Source organism: Opisthorchis viverrini (assembly GCF_000715545.1).
Source record: "Opisthorchis viverrini unplaced genomic scaffold opera_v5_120, whole genome shotgun sequence".
In the NCBI taxonomy this organism is placed as follows: Eukaryota; Metazoa; Platyhelminthes; class Trematoda; order Opisthorchiida; family Opisthorchiidae; genus Opisthorchis; species Opisthorchis viverrini.
The window spans coordinates 1,210,728-1,235,661 of NW_008751779.1; the positions used below are offsets into that span (position 1 = coordinate 1,210,728).

Consider the following 24,934-nt stretch of genomic DNA (forward strand, 5'->3'; position numbering starts at 1 on the left):
ATAACGTTTGTTTTGGATAAACGACGGGATTCCACCTTCACTCATTCACTGTTAGCGTCAAATTATAGGGCTGCCATGGGTCGTTAGCTCTTCTATTTAATTTGTGACAAGTGCTCTTTTTAAATGAGGAGTAGCTCAGAATTTGTGGACTTCCATTTCATGGGATGGGTCAATTCTAAGAAAAAACACGCAAAATCTTACAAGAATTAAATAATTCATTTAAGATCCTAATAGAATATTACCAAGTGCATGCGGTTGCTAAAGTACTTACTGCTGAAAATCTGTGATAAATACTCCATAAATTTCGTTTGAGTAGTTTATGGTTTAAGGAAAACGTACGATGTTTCCTTTCATTCCATTTCTGTGTTATCATTGGGGTGCATTACGAACATTTTGCAACGTACTTGCGAACAGAATAGTAAACTGTCAATTCAATTTCACGCAAGTTCAGCACCTCTTGATTACTATGGATATATTTATTTTCATAATTTTTGTTCCTCTGGCAACGCATTCTCATATGGGGCATTGGCTATAATCTTCTTCTCGTTTTCTTCGAAGACACTAATCTGCAATCTATGGGGAGCATCAAAATACTGAATAGGTCTAAGAGGGCGCAAGACGGCTTTCTGAGCTGACCAAAAATCTTAGTCTTTAGCCTTGAAAATCAAATTAAAACGATGAAAAAAAATTTCATACAAGCATTCAACAAAACGTCAAAAAATATGTGGAATTCCGTCAATAACTTGTGAAAACCACCCAATTTTCACGTTGCGTTAGATTAGGTTTGGTTGTGATGCTTTTCTAGTATAGAATGTTTTTCTGGTTGCTGTTATTTATCCGTAATAGAATCAGACGCGCCGACAGTGCGAAAATCAGGATAAAAAGTAGAATAAATGTAGGTGGAATTTTTTCCAGCAGCATTTCTTAATAATACTTGACTACTTGAAAGATTAAGGGGCTGAATCGGCAGAGTTGAGATATGCGGATTCCATCTAGCAGCCAAAATCATTAATTTGAAACACATTTGCGCGCTTTCCATAAGAGCTTTTTAACTATTGTTTAGACAATGGTTTTTGACAATTAATCTAGGCATTGCGGCTGGCCATATATGTTGTGCTATGGCATCCAAAGTTACCAAATATAAAGAGCATAATTTTAGACAATCATTGACTAGCGCTCGAGCACCTTGCAACTTTTTAGTGGAAAATTTTGAAGGCCCGTTACAATTATGTTACAGTGTAAAGGATATTGAGCAAGCAATTGAACAAATTTTTGAATCAGTAAAATGTAACCAAGCTATGGTTATCCACAAGAGAATCACTCTGTAAAAAGGGTGTTGGCAACTGACCGCAAGCGCTGTTCTCATCAGTCTAAAGGTATTAGACCACCAGCTGTTGTGACGGCTTGAATGTTTTTAGGCCAGAAACTCTCACGGTTGTAACCAAAACCAGTACTATCAACATTAGGTGTTAGAATCAGCAGGTATATCTCATCACCGCCTATATTTTTCCAACGCCAGAATTACTTAAATATAAATACTGTCACGTTTCCGGTAGAAATTATCAACAATCAGCCTACGGTAGTTTTAGTTGCGATAATTTTGAATTATTTCCATGTTTTTTTTGCTTTTAAGGTTGCTTCCGCATCGTTTGTAGTCAAAGTCTATTTCAGCAGAAACAAATTTTGAACGGCTAACATGATTGAGTCCCCTAACAGATCAATGATCCACGAGGCAGTTAAACTAGGAGATTTAAAATCAGTGAAAAAAATGATTTCCGAAGGAGCGGATGTAAATGAGGCAGATGATCAATCTTTCACCCCACTGCATTGGGCCACTAATGTTGGTGCAATTGAGGCAAGAAAACACTCTTACTCTTCAATCAACTATTACTAGGTTCTTCAATACCTGCTTTGGAAGGGCGCTGATCCCAATATTGTGACAACTCGTGGCTGGTGTGCTTTGCATATTGCTGCCATTCGGGGTTATGAACCGTGCATTCAGTCGCTGGTCGACAGGGGTGTTTGTCTTTCTACACAGGACAGTCACGGTCTAACTCCTGGCCACTTGGCTGCGATCCACGGAAACTCCGGTTGTCTACTAGCGTTATTAAAATCTGGAGCAGTAAGTGCAAGCATGATATTTAAGTATTCAACGAGGCTTAAAACTTCGTACCCATTGTTTTCTGAGTCAAATTTGAAAAAGTTTTTTTAAAAGAGCTTGTTATCATTATCGCAAATCTCAATGAAGCTGGACAATGGAAAATCCTTGGCGAATCTTCCTCCACACATTACTGAAGACTGTAAATTTGAATTATGTTCAAATTATTTCCTCTCTATTTAGTTGAGCGGACAAACGATGAAATCACAACACTTTTGTATTGATATGAATCATTGTGAAACAAAAATCACTGTTCAGTGGCATGTAAAGTCACATTCTCTTATGTCTTTCTGCTGAACAGAACAGCAAACCTACCGAAGTGACAGCAACTGGATTGACGGATGGCAACTGTGCTTTCCTCAACCCAGAATAGCCGTCTTTTTAGACACCACCAATGGGTGGACGATAATGAGGGAGAACACTACTCTGTGTGAAACATTCATGCGGAACTTAAAACATGGATTTCAATTTCACCTATTTTAAACAATAACACACTCTTGTGCAGGGATTATAATGGTCCATCCGCCGTTGAGGAGCAATTTTCAGAGTCTTGTGTGGATTCTATTTGGCGGGCTAGAACGGAAATGTTCACAAAACGTATGGTTTGCTAATGCAAGCCGGTCTGTTTTGACCGTCAACCGCTTGTTAGTTGCAAATTAGTCAGGTTTTAGGTATATCAAAAGGCAAACAAACACTTTGGTCCCAACTAAAAACTTAAACTATAGACAGCTAGACTAATATCCATCGTATAATGTGAAAATCTAGTCCGGTCATTAATGAATTAACTGTAGCCGTGTTGTCAATAGTGCAGTCTATTTAGAACATATTTCCCCGTAAGTTAACCTATCGCAATGTGCCGCTCTTCCTCTGTGTAACATCGCTTACGTAGGTAATTACTACGATATAGAAGTGAAGATGGCACACTCATCCATGGTTTTCGACAGCCTTTAGGACATCTTATATCTTCGTATGCTTAATTATCTGTTTTTTGCAATCACTTATCTAATGCCACGCAAATGTTTTTGCACAGGGTCCGCTCTTGAGTGAGCACAGACAAATTTGTGTGTCGTACTCGATTATATGAAACATGCTTTGATATTCTAAGAGAAATTGCTGAAACAACGCAATTTTTACTTAAAATGCCGAGACCCAGTATGTATGTTTGGTCTGTATGTTTTGTTCTCAACTTTAAGAGGTTTGGAGAGGAGCACCAGTTTACCAGTCCGTTGTTTTATGGTTCAAAACCATCATAGCTAGTAAACTGCTTCCATTTATTTTTTAGTTGTCTATCAATACATCACTCCGTATGTTTACTTGCTCTTGATTGACGTGAAAGCTACTTCAAAATTTCGATTGGGCTACCATATAAACACGAGGATGGTGCCAAATATTTTGACAACATATTCACGTTGGGTTGTCTCTTCCATAAAGGCAACTTCTAACAAAATCGTTAACCAACGTATTCTGAGAGCACTGACGTACATTATCCGAATATGTGCGACCCAGACCAAGCCGATTACATGATCAAACTTACTAAATTTTGCACCAGAAACACGCACCACCGTTGAATGGCAAATCATCCTTGGCACAGGTGACCATGCTTAGCTATGCTTGTTAAAACAATCTACCGTGGCTACAATTAAACATTTCTGACAGTTGGTTGACTAACTGAGTAGTTATACATGGTACTTTTGGTTAATTCCATAGGCGTTTGATTCTGAGCTAATTCTTAGTGCATCTGACAATTGAAAATCGGTTCAAAGCTGCTTAAAGTATTTCACTTTTATAGGGGCCAAAATTATCAGTATTCTACCGCCTACAATTTTCCTTACATGTATCTTGAAGAACTGTTGTTGTGATAGACTAATTGCTATCATTATCCTAGCCGCTTGACAATTCTGAGTCAAGGGCACCATAAAACATTGGTCTACCTAAAGTGGCCAAACTTCAGGCTTCAAGGTCGGTGTGGACCATAGGGTGGGATTTTCGCTGAATCAAAGCACAAGTGCGTGAATTTGTAGTGTATTCACGAAATATTCGAAGTTCAACTAGGTAGTACTTGGCTGTCAAATGGATGCTCAATCAAACGTCAGTCCACTGTAATCAACCTCAAAGTACGTTTCAGAAGTAATTATGGCTAGCGAAAATAAATTTGACTTGTCGTCCAACTGCCTGCCAGACATATAATCCTTAGGCCAGATAAACTAAGTACACGGCTCACTGAGGACCAGTTTCCTGGCACTTATTTCAGTATTGTGGTGCTGTTCATGCTTTCTCATTGCTGTGCACTTTTATCTTGCAACTGTTCTACACAATGTATGGGTAGGATTATTTGGTACGAGTTCTAGAGGACCAAAGTCCATATTTGCAGGACAGATAGACTAGCTAAACAAGCAATAAGCGCTGTTTCTAAGCACCCAGTCGCTACAAACCCCCAAGTTGGTCCTATCCTTTAGTATAATGTAACAAACTGAGAAGCACAGAGTCAATAAAAGTTGAAGCAACCATAATTTAGATTTGTGTCACATCAATGTCACCAAACTTGAGCTTGGGCTTAGATAATTTTGTGATCCATCAACTGCATTTTTTCAAAAACGAGGCATATTGTCAGCATTTTTACACCAACAATAAGAAAGCGTTGCATAGCATCTTAACTTCGTTTCAAACTAAACAGCTACAATTTCCGAATGAGACGCTACCGAACACGATTGTTTGCATGCTTGTTTGCTCTTAACTTAAATGAGAAAATTCAGTAGGTACAAAACGACTGACACGGGATTGAAGGCAAAGTACACTTTCTAGCAGCCTGAAGATATAATCCTTTTCAAATGCAATTTTATCAACTGTCTTTGAGATCCTGCCACTTACAGTGAACGCTTTAACTGGTGCCAGAACATGAGTGCACAAATGACATACTGTGAACAGCGAGGCCTCTCTCGTGGTTCAGTAATGAAATTGAAACCAGTCTCTGATCTTTAGCTATTTATACTGCACTGAATTTTTTGGCACAGCAAAATGTCGGTTTGGAGTTCCCTCCTAGTCCATGTGGCAGGAATCTTTGACAGTTACGTCAGAAAATGGGTTGTGACTCAGTATAACAATCTGTTGTGCTGAAACCATGCACTACGTAACACGTATCAGGGGAATAGAACCAGCTGATACATACCAATATTTAGTTTACTGAACGCAATTTAGCAATAGATATTTGAGCTTACCGTATCGTCCGTTAAGGCCAATGAAAGTATATATCAACTGTAATGGCTGAGCCAGTTTTCCAAATGAAACACAAAATGCGAACACCTAAACTGTGAAACACTTGCTTACTTTAAGTTTCAAGAGGGAGCAAACCGAAGTACACACCATCCTATGAAAATGCTGACTTTGTAATTTGGTTCTATAAGCATTTCTGAACAATTTATGGGCACCACGTTAGCAGTACACGCAAGGAATAAAGATATGAAAGGTTACCTGTCTTTCTGGTGAAACGACCCCTTGGTAGGATATCCCCAATTTTCCAAGTGCATGCACGTTTCAACGATATTTTAGTTAAGTTCCACCCTGTCATGGAGAATGCAGGCATCTGAAGTGGGAATTTTCTGATCTTAAAATCAACTACAGAATACCGCACATGCTCCAAAACAGCCCTGCCTTGGCATAGGATAGTCGTACCCATTGAGAGCGACTTAGTACATCTGAATAAAACTAACATCCGTTTTTCCTGTAATATTTCCTACATTTAGTGTACCTTCCAAGCTGAAACTAGCAGTGTAGATTAGCTGGGGAAAAAAACACATGAGTCATATCAAAACACTGCTGTGAAAGGCTAAACAAAATGTGAACTTATAAAAATCGATTGCATTCTGATCTCTCTTGGGCGAGTGTAGTTTGATATCAGGCTGAAAGCACGCGTGAAATTATAGGAAATTATTTTCTCTTCTTCTGTCTCTTACGGAGGTAAGAGTGCAAGAACTGGATGTTTTCCAGTGACGATTAGCCTGTTTCTTCTCAGGTTCTGAGAAGTACCCGCATTGCAATTAATGAAAACCGCCAGAGGAAAGACGAGTTTTCTTTTTCAAGCTTTTTCGAAAGAATTTCAGGTAAAAGGGCGGTGCTGTAAACCTTTGTTAAAAATTACGAATGGTCTAAACTATATTTCATTTAGACGTTTTATCTTACACAGCAGTTAACGAGCAGAGAGATTTGCACCTACCAGGATCAAATATAATGAATTCGTCGGGCGGTTTCAGTTCGGTTGGTCGACAAGTTTTATTGAACCGACCAGAATTTGATGTATTGCGAAAGCGAATCCCCAATTCAGTAATGTTTTAAGATTATTAGTTTATTGGTTTAGGGTGGAACACTTCTTTATGACGTGCCGATATAGATGAGAGCAATTGTAAATATGACCGCCTCAAATCACATAAAGAGAGCAATCTCTGTCGTGCCAATTGAAGAATAGCTTACATTATTCGCACACCATGTTATCTCATTCATTGTTATTTTTGGGAGAAAGTTCCCATAACCTAAATCTTTTCCAACTTGAGGTGGGTGGGAGTGTCTTGCTGGTTTCACATTCGAGTCAAACGCCGTAAGGACGAGAGAGTCTGCTGTGCTTTGCGTAACCCCATTTAAAACAGGCACTAGCAAATAGGGCCACGGTAAGTGATATGTTGTAGAGCTTACACAGATTCACTACAATGAAGATATCCTCGTGGATTTAAGTTACATCGAGTAGCTCAGTTTCTCCTTTTTATCATTACTCTCAATATCTACTGCCTTTTTGAGGAGGAAACTTCCATGAAGAAGTAGAATTGGTCACATTTAGTTTTCTTGGTCCGACCGAAAAATGATAAGTGCACGCTTGTAACATGTCTTTTCCTCAGTCGTCATGTATCTTTTACCAGAGGCCTGACAAATTTAGCTTTGTTCTTTTGTCAATTTCTTTATGCAAAATTCACATATCGCTAGCTAACGTTTTGCGGTTTGGGTTAAAAATAATCGTACATCTGTGTCTCTTTATCATTTCACTTGTATTATGCAGAGTGAGGAAACTTCGAGGGTTTAACTAATGTCAAGCGGCAGTTCAGACAAGTACAATTGAGAAGCTAAAGTTATTAAAGAACATCGAAATTTTCGGTCAGTGTATTTGTGTTTTACCACCAAGTTACCTCGAGCCAATAGCCAAAGGATCATCGAATGCGTTCCTGTTTCATGTAGGATGTGGAAACTGTGGATGGGCACGGTTGGACAATGTTGCATTGTGCCGCTTTCCACGGAAGGTTGGGATGTGTCCAGGTGTTACTTCGGTGGGGACTTCGGGTTGAAGATGTTGACAAGTCCGGAAATTCTGCAGGTAATGTGCTTTAAACCTATGGAACAGGTTGGTGACATTTGTTATAATTGAGAATGACAACACAGCTAACATTCATATTACTGCTCATTATAACAGTGATGATAAAGCAAATGTGGGAGTGGGAGATTTGTGTTCCTCAGCCAAGTCACTTCAAGGGGCTACATTTTTGGGATACCCAGGTGCCAGAGATTGTAGACAAATAGTGTTTATCTATTTTTATGCATCTTTATGATCTTGAGAGGTAAACCGGCACATGAACTTTTAGAGTGGTAAAATGTGATGAGTTATTTTTTCCTAGTTAAAAGGAGGGCCCATAAAATTGCTTCCAAGTAGAATGAATGCTTCTTGACGCGTAAAGCTTTCTGGTTATTGACGATAAGGATTTTGGAGTACATCTGACTGTGAACCAGGCTTTGCCAAGTGCTTGAACGTGTAACTATGTACATCAAAGTGCTGTAGTTCATCTCATTCACCTAAGCTTGGCTACAACTAGGCATTATGGCAGAACTGGAAAAACATGCTATGTTCTCACACTTCTGTTTCCTTTACCTGATATAAGTGTCCCACACAAATATGACGATTTTAGTTGGCGCCTCTTTCTTGATGTTTCGGCTTGAAAAACCATTTTAGTGTTTTGGTGACCAAATATGTAGTGCATTCTCACCACCCTACAAGTATTCTACATAACAGTTCTACACCCCAAATAGACTGCAGAACTCTTTTGCTACCGAAGGAACAGAAATCAATAGGGAATCGGTAAACCACAGCTTACAAACTCGTGAGAGGTATCATTAAAAAAACTCCTGTGACAAAAAGGAACCGTAAGCTAATTCTCTAATGGAAATTCATGTTGCCGCAGTCACAACGGGAAGCATGGCGTCAGATGTTTTGGCGATTATACGTCTGAACAACTACCATGCACATAAATTTTGAATGGACTCTTTCGGTGCAAAAATGCACTCTTTTTTCCCCAAGGGCATCAAATTCATAAACAAGCGTAGTAACACGGTAATAGATTGTAGAGTGTCTTGTATTATTCGCTTTGAATCGTACCGGAGTTGATAAAGTTCACGTATCCTCAAATTTTATTGGTATTCACGGGAGACTCCGAGAAACGATTTGTTTGTGATATTCCCTAGTCCAGCGTCTCGTTTTCATCAACGTAATTCACAAATCGGTACACTTCGCAAACTGCGTATAATTTGTTGTTCAATTAGAACATAAGTTTGACGGAAGATTGTGACCACAACGGGAGCAAAACCAGTCGTGGACTGTGGAAGTATCTTCAGCAACCATACGAGTAGTGTGTGCCATCCAGAAAATACATTGGGAGTAATTTATTTACGGCTGTACTTCAATAGTTATACAACGCTGGTGCACTCTAGCGAATCTTGGGTTTGATCTTGCTACTGAAGGCATTTCAGTAGGTGACCCAACTCTGAAGCTATTTCGTGCAAATGAATATGCTGGCGACGTGTGTGTTTGGTCCTGCAACCGCTTATAACGGTCGTTACATTATCTTGACCACAGGTTTTTAGGCATCTACTCGCGAAGCACATTTTGTCAGTAACGTTGTGTCATCCATCCTGCAGCTCCCTGGATGGGTAGAATCTGAAATTTAAGGGGGAACACAAGAAGACAACCAGTGCGGCACCAAGAGTCCACCTTGATGGAAACATTAGACAAGGCCTGAAAACTCTAAACCTCTTCCAATTTCAGCTGCCAGTGACATCAACGGAAAACTGTTAGACTCCTGCACTTTGGTTTTATCAAGCAGATACTATTTGAACTAAAGAAACAGTCTAGATCAGCAGCAGTTTTTCCAACCAAACGAATGAGATAGCAGTCTACGGCTGTTTCGAACTAATTTCCAACTCATTTCCAAAAACAGGGTTGACAGACTATACTTGTGGCTACCCACTGATGGCTGGGCGACAAATCAAATTAAAAGATTATCTAGGGCGATTTTTGAAGTAAATTATATTTTGGAAATAGTTTCCATGGTCGAATAAATTTGTCGGTTGTACGGTTAGTGTTCGAAACAGGCTACGGTCATATTTGTTTGAACAAAACGTTTAGACCCTTTAGCTGCTGTCCGTTCCTGCGATGATGACGCCCTGACCCTCCTTGACTACAAGTTACATCTGTCAACTGACGTTACTAATATTTGCATTGTCGGCTCCTGCTTCGAGTGCGTGAAAGCTTGGATTGTTTGGCGTATTAAAGTGTGTATGGCATGCTAACTATATGTTCCTTCTCTCTCCACCTTAAACCGATGATTTTGCTTTCACGGCATTAGATTAGTGGGCTTCTGGCTACGATGTCAACGACTTGTGTGAAAAATCTACTGCGTTAATGAAATGTGCAGTTCTCTTTGTGGCTACGTTGGGTGACCCCCGAATGCGGTTATTCTCACCGGAACATGCGACCCGATTCCGCAACTCATTTGATGGTACACCTTGTCTCACTAATCGATCGTCTTATTTTATGGAGATCTCATCACATTTACGTGAATGTATGTGGTTTGAAGGTTAAATTTATGCTGACGCGATTCGGTTCAAATTTGCATGAACAAGGTAGACTGTCTTGATGGTAAAAATACCTGGAATCCCCTATCTGAAAAACGATCATCCCAGACTTTTCGTATAGGGAACTACTCATAAGGTTACTGAAAACTCTTTGACACCCAACGCCCGGTTTTGCTCTTCCTTTATGAAAATATACTGCGATATCTCGAATATCGTACCTAATGAAACGTGAAGCAGTTTTTTGCAGCAAGTTCAGTTGAAAAACACCATGAACGACAGATTCAATTGAGTCTCCCGTGAAAACCAAATTGACTCGGAAATGACTGCATTTTTCGCAATTATCCTACATTGTCTCATTCTTCAGTGCACTTAGCCGCCATGGAGGGTCATCTGCCTGTGCTCCAGTGTCTAATAATCCAACATCCAACACCACTGCTCCTACTGGATACACCAAACGACCTCGGAGAAACACCTGAGTCATTGTCTAAACGATTTCTTAAAGAAGACGTCAGTGGCTTTATTGAAACGGTTAAAAAGGAGCACGGCCTACGTCCGGTTGATGAAGCTCGGTTTTTTGCCACAGCTTTTCCCGCACACAGCGCAGCTTATGATGGTGACCTCACAACATTGCGGACACTAATTGAGGAGGGAGTCATAAAGGTGAATGAGCGCGACGAACAAGGATCTACTCCGCTACATAAAGGTTAGTATCTTCCATTGATTAGGCATGCGTGTCCACTGGACTCAAATAGAAAAAGACTCAAATGGCTTATATCAGAACCAACTGTTGGAAATCTGAATTCAATCTTTAGTTAACCGAGTAAGCATGGACAGAAAAGTATAATTAGTTTTGTACAGGTAATCGCCTTGACCATCATATCTGTAGTCTTTACAATGGATTATTACTTAATTCGAAAGGGAAGAATTGGAATAAGTTGATATGGTAACATTGGAGCTTCAATAACAATTATTTCAGGGTCTCCCTGGTGCAGCATATTCGGTTGCTTAAAAAAACATCATAAACGACAGTTCCGCTGGACAATGGATTATTACTTAATTCGAAAGGGAAGAATTGGAATAAGTTGATATGGTAACATTGGAGCTTCAATAACAATTATTTCAGGGTCTCCCTGGTGCAGCATATTCGGTTGCTTAAAAAAACATCATAAACGAGAGATTCCGCTGGATTCCAGGTGAGTATTCGTCAAAACCCGATCGATATACAGAGGAGCGTATTTCGATAATAAGGACTATATTACTACCAAAAGTTGCTTCCGGCTTTTATCTACATTTGTAACCTTCTCCTGGATTACTGGCGGATGCCCCAATTGTGAAACATACGAATGTCTGTATAATTTTTATAAAAATACTACATTTAAATATGATCAAATACCTCCTGAACAGCTAATTGCATAGCGCTAGTGTGTATCTATATTCACGAACATCAACAAACAAGATTCTTTGGTTTCTTACCTTGCTTACTAATTGACGTCAGATTCCGCGTCCACATCTTGCCCATCTTGAGACATTCCCATCTCTTCAAGTTCCTTGTATTATTCCTGAGACTACCAGCTGCTTCTTCAGTCTTCGTACAAATGTGATTGCCCCAGTCAATAAACAGGGCTGATTGTTTAATTTTGACTTAAATTGTGGGCAAATCACTCTTTTTCTCAGGTGAGGTGGTCATACTAGTTGCGGAGTTGGTTAGTTGCATAAATTAATAGGCTCTTCTGATTAGCTGCTGAACGATCCAACCCTTTTCAACAAGTCTCCGTCCGATGGGTCGAAACAGCAAAACAGCAGTCTTGCTAACTTCGGCTCTATGATATCAGAGAAAAGCAACTAAAATGAGAACATGGATCACTCAATTTTCGTTTGACACTTTACGGACTCCTATTCCGGCACCGGGTGACTAGAATGTCAATAAAGACCAAGCTGCAACCAGAGTCTTCTAGAGAAGAGTTAGATCAGAACTAATCGAAATTAAAATTAAAAAAAACGAAATCCTTTTCAAGGACAAAAACTGAGATATGACCGAAGTATTGGTTTTATGAAAATACTCCCGGACAGCATCACATGCTTGGGCGTTTAATTTTTCTAAATGACATCAACAAACTTTGAACATGGCAAACTACCCGCAGCAACTTGGTCTTATCACTTAAGCTCAAAGTGAGTATTTCCTGTGCGTAACACAATAAAACTACTAGGCAGCGTAACTCTCTCACTTAGTGGAAAATTGGTAAACAAGACACCAATGTCAAGTAAAACAAATTCGAGGGGCTGCTAGGTTGCCAGTAATAGGTAGACGTAATTTGTTGGAGATCTCTTAACCTTCTCCAGAAGCTAGGAGACTGTATCAGAAATAGGTTACATAGTATAGGAAAGACAAAGCCGTTGGGTTCTGCATGAAATCAGAACCACTTGTTCATCCTACCTGAGGAACTGACCACACCTGGATGTTTACAGAACAATGGTATAATTTTGTGGTGATGATCAATTTGGGATATTGACTGCTCAAGACCGTCCCCAAGCCAATCTCTTTCTTCATAATACGTACAGCTGAAATTTTCATTTTATCTGCATTTTTTCTGTATGTTCATTCTGTCGTCAAATTTAACGTCGATCGTTTGTTATAAAAAGTGATGTCTTTTTAAATACTTGCATTGTAGCTGCTGGACAAGGACACGTGAAAATCATACACTGGTTACTGGAAAACGGGGCAGACCCATCAATAACGAATCACCTGGGTGAGCGTCCAGTCGATGTTGCTCGACGTTTTGGACAGTCGGCTGCTATCGAACCTTTGAAGGTGCGAGATCCACATAACATGGTTTCGGAGAAAATACCCGGGTTTTTGGAGGGTGAACCAGAGCCGGAAGTTATACTTGACAAAGAAATTGCCCTTGGTGCGTCTCATTTAGAAGCACATAATTGGTACTGGCCACCGATTGTTAGTGTTATTGGCAAGGCTGACTTTAGTTTCATTGTTTGTTATCTCAGTGAACTGATCTGCTATCGATCCTGGGGTTGCTATCTTGTTCTTTTGTGGTCTCGCAACATTCAAAAACTGCCTTATTCTAAGGGGGTCTATACGGGGTTAAAAACGCCACGTTCCATAAAGACAAGCTGTCGACTTATTTTATGGATGAACATACATGTGGATCCAAGAGTTCACGGAGCGCGGTGATGCGATGACTGTTCTGGGTTAATATGATATAAATTTGTTGGTCGCCCGATGCAGGTGATCATCTCCGATCTTCTCAGCCCTTACACTGTCGGACCATTTCCCAATGGTGTGAATCACATATTGGTATTTACATGTGGTATTATTACAGAGGCAATCTAGATTCGTCATCAGAAACAAAGATGGCGGCATGTATTAGTCAAGCGACTCTAGCCTAATGGTCTCCAACGACCCCTTGTGTGTAATAAAAGGAGTTGGAATGGTCAAGTATGCAAGTATGCATACATAAGCCAGTAGGTTTGAGTAGGCTAAATCTTACAGACTGTTAACATCAAAATTGTGTGTCTGTTAGGGTGAATGGCGAGTTTTGAGTTCTGGCTCCTTAAACGAAAGATACTAGCTGGTCAGCTGTGTCCAGTTCACCGCATTCTGGAGTTATGAAAACCGTATGTACAAGTTCACATTTCCAAAAAGAACCGCTGCGTAGGTTGTGCATCATTCCAAGATAACCACTAATTCCAGTGCATACTGATGCAAGCTCTTCCTCAAGGTTGGCCAAATTCAGTGCAAAACTCCAAAGTGCTTCCGCCAGCCCGTAATTCGGCTACTTAAAACGTCGCAGTTTGTCTCATCAGATGCTCTCCGAGTTAGCTTGAGCCATAAAATATCTATTCGTTTTGTTCAAAACTAAGCAGCCTGGTGATGCAATAGGGATTCTTCGTGCCCCAGTAAGGAAGTTAGGAGAGTTATATTCTCGCTTTTTGTGTGACCTGAGATAGGATTTCAAGACCACCCAAAAGTGTGAAATTTTGGGGCATCCTCCCGCATAACTCCTAAAAGGTGGAGAGGTTGACAAGTTCATACTCTTTGGTATTGTTTTTCCCAAACATAATTGGTAGTGCTTGGAATTTCCAGCCAAGAATGTTAATGTTTAGCATGCAGCTGCTAACATGGCACAGCAACGAGAAGCTTCGTAGTTGGAAATTATCAATATAACTCCTTCCGAAACAGGAGGAACAGGCATTAAGCACTGATGTTCGCCAACTTTCTTCCGGTTGACTATTGTCAGGGCTATGTGAAAAATACGTGCACTGGTGCAGTGGGTAAACAAAATAAATAGGATCTCAATAAATTACGTGATGATGGGAAGGTGAAAAGCTTTGGTGGAAAAGTGATGGCAGCCATTCTTAGTCAGATTGAAGTGGAAGAGGCCTTGCGATTACTTCATACACAAGTAAATTTTAGTTCAACGTAGTATTGTATAGTGTGTTACATTCTAATACATAGGTCTTGCATTGTCATTGTGAGTAGTATTCCTTGATTAAATCAATGACTTTTCCAATAGAGGGGTTCTCTGATGGTTCAGTGGAGCCTAAATCCACATACTTCTGGTTCATAGAATAGGTCTTTCCTGCTTTATCAGTTAGGGTTCCTGTCAATTTAAGGAGAAAAGGAAACAAATATGCTAAATAAATTTTAAAATCAGAATTAGACCTGGTTTAATATCGCAAGTAGAGTGACTGTATTCAACTACTATATCTAGGGACTGTTCTGACCTCAACAAGCCGAAGTAGGAAATCATTGTTTTTCAGGTTAAATAGCATTCCATTATGACCAGTGACGCTCAGGCCAATTCTCATGGGTCAAAAACAATACCTTTTAAGAAAAATGTCATTTGTGGAGAAGTTTTGGGGTAAGATATCTTCATCAAATAGCGTATAGTAAAATGAACATTAATAAATTCGAGCTAAATTATTTAATGCATCCGTACTGGCTGCGTCGGTACCTAAGGTAAAAATCCAATAAATTGATGGGGTCTTTTGTTAAACTAATTCCCGCAGTTTAGAAATAGTGTAAACAATGAAAAGTGGTACTCACATTTAACAATATCTGGTCTCATCGGCAGTTTTTCCTTCCTCAGAACGTGCTAGGAAAAGAATCGATAAATTCCAAAAGCTCTTAGATCTGGCAAAATCTGACTATAAGCAACTTGGAGGTGAACCAGATCCGGAAGAACTTCATATTCAATGTGAAATTCGGGAAAACGAAAAGTAAGTATTCTGATTTTCAGACATGCTTGGCTGCGTGAGGGTTGTTAATATGTTTTGTGGACAGTGAGGTCCTACGCTTTATATTTTGATTATTCTTTATCGATTTGGCCATCGTTCGAAGTATACCATGATAATAAAACTTGGGTTGTTTTGGATTCTTAAAAGTATTCTTGTTCATGTGACTACATTGTACCGATTGGGCCACAGTTGAACCCTTAAAGAGTCTATCATGGTAAGCAATCAGTAATAACCAAACATAGGCAATAAATAACAGAAGGCCTCGGAGGATCCGCTGCAATGTACTTTGTTCTATATAGTAATATAATACATGTTTCTTCCAGGACGTGATTACGCAACGGTTGATCAAGTAGCGTTCTTAGTTAAGGTTGTCCTTCAGTGCGAAATAGATATCGCTCTAAATACAAAACCGAGATACACCACTCTTAAATTACAGAATCCCCCAGACAAAAAACGATGGTCCTATGTAGTAGTGAGAGGGCGGTGGTCTGTTTTTGAACTTATCAGGATGTAACAGGCCGGTTTTTTCGGCTTTTTCGTTACCTCTAACTTCAGAAAGCAAATGAATGTAAAAATCAGGCTGGTCGAACCCTGGAAAAGCAGTAGCCTCCATCAGTATAAAATCGGTACACAAGAACTGTCTTAAAAAATATTTTCCCTGTGTAAAAAAAGTTTTGGGTAAAATAATTTTCCCGCGTTTATCTAATTAGATAATCAGTTGCTTTAAAAAGAACATTGCTCATTTCCATGCAAAGATTCTTTATGTGGGTCTCCACTTGAGATCGTTACTTTTCACTTTTTGACAGAGTGCTTCACAATCAGCTATCTTGATCCTAGAATTTGTTGAAACAGGGGAAAGGTCTATGGTACTGGCCCGGCTAAAAGCCGACATAAATAGGCTGACTTTGGTAATGCATTTCATTAATGGTGTAAGGAAGTTCTGAAACTTCCAGTGGATTTTTTATCCTAAAAGTAGATCCAACTTATACTTAAAAAAGCATTATACAGCTGTTTCATCTTTATTGGGAACCACCAGTAGTGTGCATCCTAGAATCTTCGAAAAAGCCGACATAAATAGGCTGACTTTGGTAATGCATTTCATTAATGGTGTAAGGAAGTTCTGAAACTTCCAGTGGATTTTTTATCCTAAAAGTAGATCCAACTTATACTTAAAAAAGCATTATACAGCTGTTTCATCTTTATTGGGAACCACCAGTAGTGTGCATCCTACGAATCTTCGAAAATTTTCAAACCACAGCCTCAGTTCATTTATAAGATCAAATCGCTATGAAACTAAAATAATCTCCACAGGCTATCAAAAAACTCCAGGTAGCTCAGAATTAAAACTGTTTCATACAACGAGTGAATATTTCCTGTTATAAGTCACCGCTTGGAGAGCCAGTCAACGAGCTCCTACGAGATCTAAGTCTCGTGATTATTGAATGAGTGACGCTCTACACTGTCTAAATTCGTGTTAATCACACTAATGCTCAGCCGCCTGTGGTAGAACGTCAACACTGGTTCGAAGCTTTTTTGAGTTGAGATGTGCAATGCTAATGATTCTCAAAAAGGATTAAGCGGCTCTACAGTGCTTCATGGCTTTTCAGCGTAGAACGGCTTCACTTACGGGATGAAATCCCCATTGATGGGTACAGTTTGGTTTCAACGTTTCATCCGACGAAGCCGTTAGAAAGTAGTAAGATAAAAAATTACACTTTTCACTGCAAAAGACACATAGGCTCTTCAACTCCGGTGTGCATGTAAAACTGGTGTTCATGTTTGTATGGCGATTTGCAAATGTATTCTCTCGTTACCTTCAATTGTACAGTCTCTGAGGTCCCTATAATGCCGTAAGTTTATACTTCCAAGTGAAAGCCTTTGAAACATCTTGACATATGTCAAATTTTTCTTCCCAACCACAATTACCATACGCTTGCTGGTCGTGCCGTCTACCTGCAAATTATTATATAACTATAGATATCTAGATACTGAACCGATTCCGGCCAAAGCAATATATGGCAACTTGCGTCAACAAGTGTTAGAGTCATGCCGGAGAACTGAGTCACCGATTATTGCGTGAATATTGAAGATAGTTAATCGATAGTCATGCAAATTTAAGCAAACCAATCAAAATGAAAGTTAGTTTTTCAACTCGAGGCCTTGTATAGGAACGGTCAAAGTGCACTGAAAGCATTGGAACTCCCTCCATTCATTTGAGCACTTCTGGTCAAGATATCTAGTTATCAGAACTCAGATCACGTGACTGCTCGGAAAATTGGTGAGTAATGTTTTCAAGCTTAACAACACAGCAAGATATATTTTACTCGACATCGCACTTGTAAATGTAATGCTAGCACATTACGGCAGATTTTGACCGAGTGGCATGACGCGAAATCAGATCTTTCTAGTTTCGGTTGGGACGAATGCCATGCTTCAAGTCCTGTAGGCTGAAAGTCAAAGCTATCAAGTTTGTTCAGGTCAGAAATAGTCCTTGGTAAAAAAGCGAATTAAACCAGATGTACGTTCAAATCTCCTTTGAGACGCGGAACTTGCCAGCATAATATAATAATATCTTTAAGCGGAAAAAGAATGAAAAGCACCGTAGAGTGCATTGCAGCCCAAATCACCCATAAAAAGACTGGAACCAAAAGAAAAGGGTTCACATCCATTCGACATCAATTCATAATTGTGATATAGACTGGTAGCTCATGGAACCCCTTTGAAAATGTGAAATATCGTCAGAATTTTGTAGGAATTTGTTGTTCCCTGAAGGCAGTAGTTTCTACACACCAGATTCGGGTAATGCTCCGAAGACATCGATGGTCAAACACTGAAAGTCTTTTGACGTCCTCGGCGCGCAGCGGCCAGGTTTCTGATCCATATAGTAATATGGAGCGCACCGCAGCATTGTAAACTCGACCCTTGACAGAGAAGTTGATGTCACGCCTACGCCACAGGTGACGTAAGTTTGCAAAAACTGCTCTGACCTTCCCAATCCGGATAAAAGTTTCAACTTTCGCCAGACCACCGGAACTGATACAGCTGCCCAGGTGAACAAATTAGTCTACTACCTCAATCGGTTCATCCGCAAGCATGAGGTTAGGTTTTCAGCCAACCTGTTAACAACTCACCACGGCAGCTATATCCAGTGAGTAGAAAAGTCACTTCGTACGCATTGGGGTCCCGTAACTCACTCACTTATTCACTCTCAAAGTTAATCGTGAAGCTTACGAAAGGAGTTTGCATTGACATCTGTTCTACGTTGTTGTTAAAAACATGTTTAATTTTAACCGGGCTATTAGATAAAAGAATCATCACAATTCAGTGGAACAGTCTGACAACAAAATTGTTTTAAGGAGCATGAAAACATCTTATTTTAGTTCGTAAGGATGAGCAATTTTTAGTCAAATTTCACTTTTCAGTATACTACCTCAAATGGCCTTCCCAAAAAACCTGTTCTAGCCAAATCAATTGGCTCTTTGAGTCATCTGAGCGCAGCCGAAAACCGTTTGTGACGTTATGCTTGCGAATTACGTCGGTATCATTCAGATGATAAAGCGATATTCCTATGATTGTAGAACTAGTACAAGCATTTCTCACTTATTTCCATCCAATAACAACCACGTGTTGGTGTTACGAGCTTTAAGAATTTTAGTCACTAGCCAATAAAATTCGTCCACTTTGTGATCACAGTTCGCATCTTCTAAATTACAGGCAAGTGAAACACCTCATTATTTCGGTTTTTCTCTTTCTTTTGACTCAGCAAGCTCCAAACGTAAGTCGTGGAATATTTTGTAATAAATCATATTTGAAGTTCACCACACTGGGCACATATTTCTGGCCACTTTATTCGGAATGAAGGCACAAACCTTTTGTCAGCATTGTCAGCTGTATACTTTAGGGTATAAGCGCACGAGTTTGTAAGCATTGGTACAGCCAAAATCTTCACTTCCCTATTACACTTTGCGGTGCTCTCCTGTTTCCCAGAGACTATAAAACTTGCTTTCAAACATGTGGGTAGTAACAAAAAATTACATTAGCTTATTGTGTAAGACTTAGAGCAGTTTGAGTTTGCCAGAGCTGTAGACTTTTAAGGCATCTGACATGTTTCTAGTTTAAACCTCAATCACGTTGGGTCGTGAAACTGTTCATGTAACATCCTTTTCATGAGATTTGATAACTGGTCGTTATTTGGTGACTTTTCTCGGGCAACAGAGGTTTTTGCAATGAATCAGTCTGCATTCTCTATTGCCGGGTTGTAGTTAGGTTGTTTGTCCCAGCTTCCTCAGGTTCACATGTCAAAACAAACTGACCTTAAAGATGCTTTTCCAAGGTGTATAGGTGTATCTTAATTGGATGAAACGGAATCTGTAAATGAAGCGTCATTTAGAACACTTACGGGTAAAATTGACTGGTTTTGAGAAGTATGGTCGTTACTACCAACTTGTTGGGTGATATCATCATCATCATTGTCAGCTGTAATAACCGCGTACTCGTCGTACAGTGGTTGTAGCTGCCGCTGACAGTGTTGTTTTTTGGGGGGGGGGGGGTAGGTAGCTGCGCATTGCAAACGGGAGCTGATAAATTGGTGCATAAATCCAGCATTATCAGTGGGCTGTCAAGTGGGGTTGGGGTTGGAAAAGGAGCTCTGCATTGAAGGCAATAGCTTTGATGCACGAGCGCCATCGAAGGTGCGACTGGGCCATGTCTGACAATGTCTCTAGCCGTTGATGTGGCCCGTCTCGGGGTTCCCATCCAGAAAGACGGCAGTGACTAGCGCAGCTGAGTTTGCTGGTAATGGCTTTCATACGCTGACTTTTAAACTCTAAGGTGAAGATCGGTGGAACATTTTGTCAAAGTTGCATTTCCGAAAGTTGTATTCCATTCGTATGAATTTTATCTAAACCTGATAATTTAATAAACAGTAAACTGTCCATTGTGTAGTAATCGTGAATAAGTAGGAAAGCGTTTTCTACACGATTTGCACTTGAAAGATCAGAGGACATAAATTATTTAACCGAATAATCACATTGCTCTTCTCATTGTAGCAACGAGCCAGTGAACTCATTAGCAAGCGGGTAACTGATTATTTAGGGTACAATTTTTCTCAATATAGGTTATTTATGCCTAGTTGAGCCAAAAATCGGGTCTATTTGAAGTTTCTGGTTAGTGTCACATCATTGTAAACCAAAGCACTTACCTATCAAAATTACTTTGCACCCACCTTCCAAGAATTTCCTACCGGTTTCTTAATCTCCTTCGTGTTAAGATGTGTTGGTATGTGTCATTATGGTTCTTTATTATTTGAAAATATTTTCCAGATTGCTAAGTGATTCTGTAAGCTTTTCATCCAAACGCTTGACATAAAAAATTTAAGCATCACCTTTTTCATAGAAAGTACTTACAAAGTTGCTGAAAACACTTCGACAGCCCACGACAGGTATTACCTCGATTGGGGCTTATCAGGTAGGCACAAGCCTCTAGCTTCTGTCAAACTTATGTCCTGCTTGAACCTATATTGAGAGAATGTAGACAAATACACTCAGTCGCATATCAACTGGGTTTCCAATTCAACTGAATGTGCTGCCAAAAGCACGACAGGCGACCTTTACGCATATTAACCTGAATAATATGGTGGACGAGAGTATCAGTTGAGTCTCACGGGAAAACCAGCTGACATGGAAATAAGTGTATTTGTCAAGCATCGCCCGTTTCGTGCCATGTAATGTCCACGGTTCTTTGAAGGCACGTAGCAATTAGAAATATGTTACTATATTTTCATTACAACTATCTAAGTCATTTGTTCAGGTACTACATCACCAGCCAAATACTGTGCCATTTCGTTTATAGGGACGTAGAAGACGCTAGGATAGCCAAAAATTCAAAACTTTCCCAATAATTTCAGTCAGCACAGCACATAAGAATTTAACAGAGTATAAGGCTCTTTATTTTGTCCCATTTGTTTGTATTGGAATAGCGAACTGGAATCATGCAAAGTTGAGCTGGAATACGAACGTCTGAGGCGTGAAAAATTGGAAGCGCTTCTCGACGAATCCAGAAGGGAAGTAAACAAACTGAATGCTGAGCTCAGTGCATACTCTTTAGAACAAAAACCAACCGAGGTATGTTGTTGTCCCTCTGTATTCAATGCAGTCAATAGATGAGGGATTTATCACGTAAAATATATTAAACTGATCGTTTACATCACGTGGCTATGCTGGCTAACTCGATGAATAAGTCCCAGGTGGGAAATACAATAAATGCATGTTCCCGATATCTACGTTCATGGACGATCTGATAGCAATACGAATTTTGACAATTTATTCGAACTGTCGGCGCTAATGGAATAGTCTCCTTAAGTTAAGATATTCAGCCTACATTCTGTTCTGGGAATAGATGGGAAACGTGCGGTATACTTGGGCCTTTTCGCCTAGTTGAACCAGTTACCACACATGCAGTAAAATCAAATACTATCACTCTTCAGTCAACTACTTTGTGTATAACTTGGTCAAATGTTTCAGATTCACGTAAACTAGTCTTGACCAGTCTCACCCTAGCACGGCCTTTTTAGCCTCCAAAAAGTTCAGTCTAGTGTGAGCTTCAAAATTGCAGAAGGACTGGTGCCACAGAACAATCATCAGTTGTTAAATGTTATTTTTCAAAGGTACATAAAAAAACTAAAAATTCTAGGCCTATTACCGGCTGGATGTAGTAAGGTAACCCACTCAATCAATATAGCCGGTACTGTAAATCAAATGCGACCGTGTTCCGTAATAATCACAGACAAATTATCTGCTCAAATTTAATCCGCTTGGCTCTATTTATTTTGATGTAATGATGTTCGTTTCTTTGTCAACAACGTAGATCCTAGGGTAATCACTCATGCTTTTCCTCATGATGACCTCACCAAGACTGACATGATTCGGATGGACGGCATGCTCCTAGTAATAAGCACACAGTGACAATCCGTCACAAAAGAATACACCTGAAACGACAAAAGTCAAGAATGAAGACTTTTCTTAACTGCTTATTAATTAGACTGTCAGAGAGCTTCCGTTGAAGCGATCTGTGGAAAGCATGCGGTGGAATATGGAGGAACAATAGAAGTTATTTCGGAACACTGCCTATAGACAGTTGAAGCAGAGCATTAAACGCGTTGTTCTGTTTCATTGGAGCACAAGTTACACTCTTATGTTGTGTTGTTTCACAAACAGTAAGGGAGAATTTCAGTTCACGATAAGGCGCTAATTGGTCCGTTCATTGCAAACTTTATCAGGCATTCGGAGCCAAACATGGATTCAAACCCACGCAGCCTGGTTGGTTCATTCAGGTCATTACAGTATCAACAAAACGACGTGGTTGTGAAGGTTTTGGGTAAAATTCCTGAGCAGGTTTTCATCTTCAAGATTGCCTTGCGATGTATTTAATAAAGGACGATGTTTTTCAGTTCACCACAGGTGTAAAGTCCTACAGATCGATAGAAATGACTTACTTTGCATCTTTAATGCCTGTTCGGTAAAAGCGCGATATTTCAATAAAACTTGCATATTTGTTTAGCTTCTTTACAATACAGTTTATCATTGACTAACCAACTACATTAGGCATCTTGACATGCCAGAATGTACAAAGCTTAAATATGCTCTTTTCCTACCAAAGGTTTGCTCTTCGTGTGAAGACTTGTGTTCCAACCGTCAGTAATACATAGTTCCAGTACCTCCAGAGATACATTAGTTTGTGTCCAAACCAGTATTGCCTGCTTTAAGGCAAACCATGTGTGATGGGTCGCCCTAAGTACTTCGGTAGCGGGAATGATGGGAGTGAACAAAACGGGTCTTGGTCATAACTTTTTTCAAATACAAAATATACTGAATGTGCGCTTCCCAGGTTATTTATAATAGAACTCCTCCATAAAAAACAGCAGAGATTCAGCTTCAACCGGGTGGGGTGTTTGTTAGATATGATACCATATAAAATACCATAGTAAAATAAGTATGGTACCCATTTGGTATCCAATATGTGCCTATCTGATTTCTGTTCCACATGGTCTTATGCTCACATTTAAAAAATGTGACAATATGCTGATGGCAGTTTTATAATTTTGCAGATCGGATCTGCCAAGGAGTTGGATAAAAGGAAACAGAAAGCGAAGGGCCAAACACGTGTCAAACGTCGCAGTGTTTCCTCTGAGTCCAGTTTTCGCAATTCCGATCAGAATATCTTGCGAGCCAAACGGGTAAACTAATATTCCGAGAGTTCGGGAAAGCCTTTATTCCACTCTCAGTGGCTCCGTGCACACTAGCTTGGTCTGTATTTTGCAAAACCCTGAGTTTTCTACCCAGTGAATTTTTTCAACTAATTGTGTGTTCTCTTGTGCCTATTTGATAATACTCATACGGAGAAAGCCGAAAGTGAGCTACTTACGATAGTGAAGCCATCTTTTGGTAATAATTATAGTACGCAAAAAGTTTTATTTCATATTCTCGCAGAGGAATCTCGTGGTTACTACCTTGCTCCGCGCCTTGCAGAACAGTTATTATCATCACTAACGGCGAATACTGGTACTTAATTGTCAAGAGAAGGAATGACTTAGAAAATGGTGGGACGAAAGTGGAACGATAAGGGTCTCATTAAAAACATCCGTATGTCCCTAACTGAAGCGGTCAAGGACAAGTTGGTACACTTTCGTACAGCGAGGAGATAAACGCATCTGAGCACCATACAAAAGTCTGATGCTATTTGCGGGGTCGGTCCAGCGTTCCGAACGAGCGTCAGTCGACATGAATCCACAACACAGCAAAGAAAAATATTCAGCTAGACAGTTCTATAAGCAAGTGACAGAATGGTCATCCCAATTACCGGTTACTTGCCATGTCATGTCTGCTTCCTAACCGCGTGCACGGAAAATCATACAAACCCAAAGCAGAAAGGCGCGAAGATCCAACAGCACTCAATTTGACAGTAACCACATTCACTCTGTGTTGTTATGTCATGGCTTGTCTCCAATGAGCCATTCACCAAAAGAAGTTCGAAGATGAAAACACAACTGTCTTTGGTGGGTGCTTGGTAAGTAGTATCTGATCCAACTGATTTGAGCTATTCTAGTGATTCTGAGTGCCCGCTTATGCAGCACTTTTGTGCGAATATGCTGCGGCCAGCTAACGCTGGTTTTTATGTGGAGGCATGAATGATCAGATGTCTGGGTCGTTGGATCTGATGGGCCTATTTTCGGAACCACGGCTTATGACTGCCTTTCCAAATATCTTGTAAACACGGCTCTTCATCCCCAGTGCAATTTGTTTCTGACACCACAACTGCTGCAAGTTTGGGCATGTTTCTCTTGCCCTCACAATGTGTGCATTGGCTTTATCTATCACGGTAAAGTCATGGCTTGTGCAGCTCCAAATGTCCACCAAGCGATCAGCAAACTCGGATTTCTCTCCTCGAAGCTTCGGAAGGACACAAGAGGATTCGAGATCATGAAGCAATACTTTTTCAGTTTTCTGGGGGTATAGCATACACTGAACTATCGATCACGCCCGAGATTCAACCTACAAAGGACTCTGTGGACAGCCAACCGTCTGCATGGTTCAAGCCTTCCCCTAGATAGTATTTTTTACATCAGAGCCTTGATCCTTAAGACTA

General features: G+C 40.0%; 2 protein-coding genes across 2 annotated transcripts; both read left to right on the top strand.

The window, feature by feature from the left end:
- Window positions 1-1,696: 1,696 nt before the first annotated feature.
- T265_13953 (hypothetical protein) lies at window positions 1,697-15,272 on the top strand (the record flags this gene model as incomplete). The annotated part of the gene is made up of 6 exons (XM_009171319.1): window positions 1,697-1,840; window positions 1,895-2,122; window positions 7,376-7,511; window positions 10,404-10,742; window positions 12,709-12,945; window positions 15,145-15,272. Coding segments are annotated over 6 exons (1,212 nt in total), but the record flags the coding sequence as incomplete, so codon positions are not given.
- A 5,993-nt stretch (window positions 15,273-21,265) lies between these two features.
- T265_13954 (hypothetical protein) lies at window positions 21,266-23,650 on the top strand (the record flags this gene model as incomplete). The annotated part of the gene is made up of 2 exons (XM_009171320.1): window positions 21,266-21,414; window positions 23,397-23,650. Coding segments are annotated over 2 exons (285 nt in total), but the record flags the coding sequence as incomplete, so codon positions are not given.
- Window positions 23,651-24,934: the final 1,284 nt, after the last annotated feature.